The sequence below is a fragment of the Pocillopora verrucosa genome, chromosome 11, assembly GCF_036669915.1.
Source record: "Pocillopora verrucosa isolate sample1 chromosome 11, ASM3666991v2, whole genome shotgun sequence".
In the NCBI taxonomy this organism is placed as follows: domain Eukaryota; kingdom Metazoa; phylum Cnidaria; class Anthozoa; order Scleractinia; family Pocilloporidae; genus Pocillopora; species Pocillopora verrucosa.
Window position 1 is genome coordinate 9,369,322 of NC_089322.1, and position 6,628 is coordinate 9,375,949.

Sequence of the window (6,628 nt, forward strand, 5' to 3'; positions counted from 1 at the left end):
AGAAACCAAAGTGTTTCTTTGTTATCACAACTCACCCACGCCACCCAACTCATCTCTACTCTCTGCTATGACTGCTAGAAAAATGGTATTTCTGACGATTGAGTCTGCGAATAAGGCAGAAATAAAAATTTTGTCGGCACGAGAAACGACAAGACCTGGGCCTGAGGCCCGAGCACCATGAGTAATGATGCAGTGGTGTATAAGGGAGAGTATAGCACGTGATGTCCATCTAGGCCCCAGAACCAACCGTCCACCTCTGGCTGATGACAAATTTATCCTGGTTTGAAAACTTATTTTGTTTTACTGTGAAGCCTCGTAGGCTGCTAACTGCTCTGAGTTTGGGCCATGGTTCCTACTCAGATTTCCTGTCGTATTTTTTTCCCAAAGGAGTTTCCTATGACAGGTTTTTTTGGCCTCCATATATCCGTTTAGTAATGTCCTTGTTAGCGGTTGCCCATCTCTGTGAATCCCGACTTGGTGAAGTTTGCATGTATGTAATGCATACCTATTTTTGAATGTGTAGGGAGTTGACTGTATGTCAGGATTTTATATACCTCGGGTTAGTTCTCGTCAGGCTACCTTAAATAAACTTATTTGGTTTTCGTTACTGCGTTATTTGTTGTGTAGTGGAGACTAAATAGGCATTTTCAATACAACCTTTGCTGTAACATGCAGCTAAAAAGTAGCCAGTTTAAACGAAAAAGCAGTGTTTCCGGTCGTCATAACTGTTACATAATAGACGTACATATTTAGTAGCAGCGGAGGCTGAGGAGAGAAAGAAACGTGTACTAAGGGGGTGGGAGATGGTCAAATATAAGGAGAGGAATGGGGGTGGGGAGTGAATATAACTCTCTTCGCCTTTATCCGTTTTGAGGTCCTAAATGTAATAACTGTCCTAAATGTAATAAAGCCCTAAATGTAATAAAGTCCTAAATGTAATAAAGTCCTAAATGTAATAAAGTCCTAAATGTAATAAAGTCCTAAATGTAATAAAGTCCTAAATGTAATAAAGTCCTAAATGTAATAAAGTCCTAAATGTAATAAAGTCCTAAATGTAATAACATTTGGTCCTAAATGGAATAACGTTCGGTCCTAAATATAATAAGCCTCCTGTGCAATCGTTTAACTGCGCTAACATTGAGTTGTTAAAGTGACAGCTGTTGCACCAAAGAATCCTCTTACCAATATTCATGGCATATTGCTCGCTCGCTGATATCAATCAGCGTCTTTTAATTTCCCAAAGACGTTGAGAAGTGTTGGCTACTAAAACTTATACTGATGTGCTTTTAGCATCAAATTGACGGACGCAAAAGCAATGAGAACGCTGATCAATAACTCTCTTTATATCATTGGCTTAGACTCTTACGGTGTAACAGAGGTGATTGATATCAGCAAGCCCGTAATGTGACATCACTGTCCCATCACTGCGACCCAACATATTTAGCTGAGGACATTTGATGTCGCCAACAATTTATTCAGGTCTTCCATTTTCTTGTAAAAAATACGTGACTGTATCATAGTTGGAGTCCGGTCTAGTGGGCCAGCGTTGCTCATGTAATCAGGCAAGCCCAGACCTTCAGCTGACGTCACCGAGAAAAAAGCGGAAAAATCGGTGAAGCAAACGGTTTTCATAATTACAATAGGACCTAGCTTTCTCTCGACAGTTCATTTGCAAAGGAGCAGCGAAGATGCAGATCTCTGTGCGTTTCACTTTAATTTTCGTCGTTGCCTTGGGTAAGTTCGTGATTCACTGCTCTACCTTTAGGTACTAGCCATAGGGTTTATAGAACACGAAAAACGTGGGTGTTTGCAAGGTATTACAGAACACGAAATGAACGCGGTTGCAAAAAATTTATCATTCTATCCCATCGTGGAGTTGATTTCGTATAGTCTCGTTTCGGATGGCTTCGTTTTGTTCTTTTTCTTCTTCCCTTTGCTAGTTTTGTATGTTTTCGCATTGTTTCGTCGCGACGTCTTTGGATGGTAAGTTACGGACCAACACGATAACAACCTGACTAAATTGAGTCTGCTTTTCAATCACCTTTATTTATCACTGCACGCTCAAGCCAGCTCTCGTCCCTGTCGGTAAAATTTCTATCAACTTGCTGCTCGAGTCTCTATCCAAACTATTTGAACTCTTTCAAGTTAGGATAAGACCTGCATCTTAGCGTACTTGCCGATCAGCGACACAAGGCGAGAGAAGCATTTGTTCCAGATACTTAGATAATAGTAAGAATCGAGCGAGCAAAAGAAGGCGTTGGCTGCATTGTAATATTACTTTCTATACAATAAAATAACACGAATATACGACCAAATCAACAAAATTTATTAACTTTTGCAAGTAAAATACATATCCCTCCCGCAAAATAGCGAAGGCAATCGAGGCGGGAAGGAAATAAAAATTCAGATAAATTCCTCAATGATAATTTTCACTGATTAAAAGAGGTGTCTGAGAGACCACAATTTCGTTTCTGATATTCTTGGGCTGATATCACTATGAATCACGGACACGAAAATGATCAATCCGCATGAAGTAAAGTACGTTGGCCAATGTCCTGTACCATATGCTTGGTCAATAAAATATATCATGAAGTGGTCTTGCGTCTCAGAAGCAGCGGAAGCGTTTTGGAGCGCGACGAAGGAAAGGAGGAAAAAGGTAGGATTTTTACCGTACATCAAGACAAACACGCTCTTCTATTCAAACTTCCCGAAATGATTGCTGCATATTTTTTTGGCAAAAGTAACGTTAAAATTGTCCAATATGTCTGTAATCAGTATTTTATGTTGCATAAGAAGGCATCTGGTTTGCAAAAGAGTAGTTCCACAACAATGATCCTGATGAAACGATTGGCGAGATTATGACACTAAATATAAGAATGGTTTCGTTCCATCTGGTTTGATTCGACGCAATCCCAATGAAACGATAATTAAAAAGAGTATAAGACCAAATATCAGCGTTAGTTTCGCTCCGGAAGCGAGACGTGGTTGTTTGTTTTGCAAACGAAAACTCTCGAACAATTCATTTGCAAAGGAGCAGCGAAGATGCAGATCTCTGCGCGCTTCACTTTGTTTCTCTTCGTGGCCGTGGATAAGTTCATCTTTCTTTTCCCAACTTTTTGGTAATAACCTAAACTAATTACATTCTACAATTGATCAAACAATTAGATGTGGAAAGTAATCAGTCGATTCCCACGTTGAAGCAATTTCGTTTAATTCCTTCTCGGAGGCTTTGTCTTCTTATTTCCTTCTTCCTCCTTGGAGTTTTGCTATTTTTTACACAGTTTCGTTGCAAAGCGGGGAGTTTGGTTTCTCAGTTTCGGATCTAATTGGAAGATGCCATCAGTAAATTGACTCTGATTTCATTGCAGTAACATTCTTTGTAATCATTTCCTACAATAAAACGATTATTGAAAATTATCTCTCCTTCACTTCTTTTTAGCTCTTTCAAGCTGTCCTCATTTAATTGTGTTTTTCCCAGACCTACATCTTGGCAAACTTGCCGATGTACGACACAAGTTGAGAGGAACATTCGTTATGCATACTTTGAGTATAGCGCTTTTCTGTAGTGCACATGCAACAGGGTCAAAGCTACTTGTCGTTTGATGAAAGGGATACAGGACGATCTTAGGCTGATACACTGAAACAACGTCGACTGTATAGCGTGGAAGAGAAGAGACGCGTTCGCATACTGACCCCAGAATTAAAGTGGGTAATTTTCATGCTGTTTTGCGTAACTGATGAAGATCTGAACTTCTTTTGTATTCTCCGACGAGTTTTCAAACATCGTAAATCTCTTTATCTGTCTTTTTCTGTTCCGAAGATGCCTTTCGTTTCCCATACAAATCACGGACCTGAAAGCGATCACGTAGTGTAGCGCACAATATCCTGTATTGCACAATATCTTGTGGACGCAAACATCTTGTACCATGTCTGCATGCTTGTTCAACGACGGATAAAGAGTAATATTATTGGCTAAGACCTTCCAAGTGGAGGTCTTAAGAAGTAAACTTTAATACACGTACAAATTGCGTTTTCAGCTTCATCACGTATCTCTCACTTCGATTCACTGTTACAAACATACCTTGCTAATTTGACCCTAATGTTAACATAGAACGAACCGCGTAATATAGTCCACGTCGTTACGGCTCACTGGCACTATATTATAGAATATATATATTATAGAAGGAAGGAAGGGGCGGAGGGAGTTGGGAAGCTGGGCAGTGTAATCCAAGTCAAACACATGCTTCTTCTCAAACATCCTAATGTGGATTCTGTACATTTCTCGGTACGCGGATTAAACTTCAATGCAATCTCAAAATTGTTCATTATGTTCGTGACCGATTTTTGAAAATGCATGTGTATGAGGATAGTTGCTGTGTGAAACATATGAAGTCTTACAAGATGACAAAGGAACTGTTGGTGAAAAGAACGCGAGACAGTATATTTGCTCTGAGAGATTTAATGCCGCACGAGCGTTAGTTTCCGGTCCGAAAGTGAAACTTGTGTGTTTAGGCGCGAATGGGAGGAGGAACAGATCCATGAACTTTTTTTGTTAGGGGATTGCTTCAAAGATTTCTACTCCCTCGAGGATGAGTTCCTTTTACAATATTTGCGTGATAACAAACCTGAGCTTTTAATTCCTTCCTAATTACTTACTTTACATTCATAAAAATCACTCTCATAACAAACGGCTCACTGATTTATTGATTTCTGTCAATCATTGCTCTTACAGCGTACTTTCATGGAGTACTATTGCGCTGCTCGAAAATGCGCCACATTTTTCTATAAAGGACTGCAAAAGGACCCCAAAGGAGATTGTTTGTAAGTTCATTAAAATCTGAGGTGTTTTGAACGACGATTCATCCAACTGTAACGCAATACCGCGGTATCTGTCAGGTCGCCTGTTCTGTTTATGGATTACAATGGACTCACAATTAAAAACTGCTTTAACTCGGTGGCTATCTTGTTTCATTCCAGTGCTAAGTTCAACCAAATGAAAGACTGTGTGGTGAAGGTGATGAAATATTGTGCTGACTCACTGACAGACAGCACCATCAGAGGAATTGTAGACAAGAGTTTTAACAGCAAAGAATGTTCTGAAGGCCGCGCTCTAATAGCGCCCTCGTCAGCGGCATCATTGCCTTGTTCCAACTCTTTCGTCACTGAAGCAAACGCATGTGCGAGAACCTTCCGGCAAATATTCGTCGCGGACAAATCGAGTTCCTCTCTTTGCACGTGAGTTTGTGTAGACTATTTGCTTTTATACAATAAACTGAATCATACACGCATTCTGATTGGTTGCTACTTATGATGTAAACGCATAGATGACGTCAACGTTATCAACTATGCTTCTTTGTGATATAAAACAAATTAAAAAGATCCCATGATGCCGTGGGTTTACTCAAAATGTATTTGCATTTGTTTGTTAAACACTGATAAATTGATGGAGATGATTGATTAGGGCGCGGTTGTGGAACAAGGAACAATTTTACATTCTTGTCTTGAGAATGTTCCCCCCGACAAATTGAGAAATAACATTATATTTAGGAACAGGCGTAAAAATGTAGAAAATTTTCCTAAGACAAGACTTGATCTATTATTCTCAGTTCTTTTTTTGTCCGGGTGTGTTAAAAAAAGCCTTGAATTAACGGATCGTTAAGTTTAGAAGACATTTAAATCCACCATATTTTGAAAGCTCCGCGAAATAAAAAAATAGTCTTAAAATCCAAAAAAATTTGGAAGAGAAAAAGGACAAATAAAATTGCTCCTTGGTTGTGTATTACAAGAACAATAAATATAAACAGAAGTATTATGATCATTGCTAATAGTAGTAGAATTAACCGACAGATTAAGAAGGCTCTTTATGTAGACCCAGTAAACTTATTAAAACGCAAGAAAATGCCAATTAGCAAGCCACATTAAGAAGGTGACGCGAGTTTTACCGATCAGAGTCGGCTTAGCTTCGTAAACCGAAATAGATCGAAATCAATGTAGTCTCAGATCCAAAACTGCACAATGAGGGAAACAGGCACACGTAGAATGATTTTGTTAAATGTCATTCTTTCAGGGAGGAAGCCAAGATGAAGAAATGTCTGAAGAATCTGATCGATTCTGATTGCACTATTTCCTTTACTGACCGAGAAGTGTTGGACTTGGGCTTCGCTGACTACAATCCTTTCTGCGCAAACGATTGGGACCCTGGGGCGACCGGAAATGATCAGTGCTATGGCGTGAAAGACATCAGTGGACCCGCTGGCATTAATGCAGCCGCTGGCATTAAACCTGGTGTAATGCAGGCGCTGTTGTTAGTTTTCATGTCCATTTGTTTCTTTTTCAACTGTTAAAGAGGTTTCCTTCTTCATCATTTTATTCCAGCTTATTAACATTGTTAGTCAAGTTCCTTCCCCTCCCCCCAAAAAAAGGCTTAGGCTGAGATTTTTACTTGTAAGGGACCGGTCAAGTTTTATAACCGTGTTGGGGATATGCGGAGGATTTTTTTTGCGACAAAGGAGCATTTACGTAATTTAAATTTACATAAAGTACATAGCTTTTCTTTGATTCCCCTATATTATCAGCGGAGGATTTCATGATCTCCACCCCCCCCCCTTTTTTTCCCAACCACTTCGAA

General features: G+C 39.5%; 1 protein-coding gene across 1 annotated transcript; it reads left to right on the forward strand.

Annotated features, from left to right (window-relative positions):
• The first annotated feature begins 1,664 nt into the window (after positions 1–1,664).
• LOC136277014 (uncharacterized) lies at positions 1,665–6,393 on the forward strand. The gene is made up of 3 exons (XM_066158614.1): positions 1,665–1,734; positions 4,978–5,235; positions 6,068–6,393. The coding sequence occupies exons 2-3, from the start codon at positions 4,994–4,996 to the stop codon at positions 6,342–6,344; spliced, it is 519 nt and encodes a 172-aa protein (XP_066014711.1). The 5' UTR covers positions 1,665–1,734; positions 4,978–4,993; the 3' UTR covers positions 6,345–6,393.
• Positions 6,394–6,628: the final 235 nt, after the last annotated feature.

Excerpts from the sequence above, each read along its gene's own strand:
- LOC136277014 (XM_066158614.1), top strand. The coding sequence starts at position 4,994 with ATGAAAGACTGTGTGGTGAAGGTGATGAAATATTGTGCTGACTCACTG. Across the intron at positions 5,236-6,067 it reads TCGAGTTCCTCTCTTTGCAC|GGAGGAAGCCAAGATGAAGA; the intron begins GTGAGTTTGTGT and ends TCATTCTTTCAG.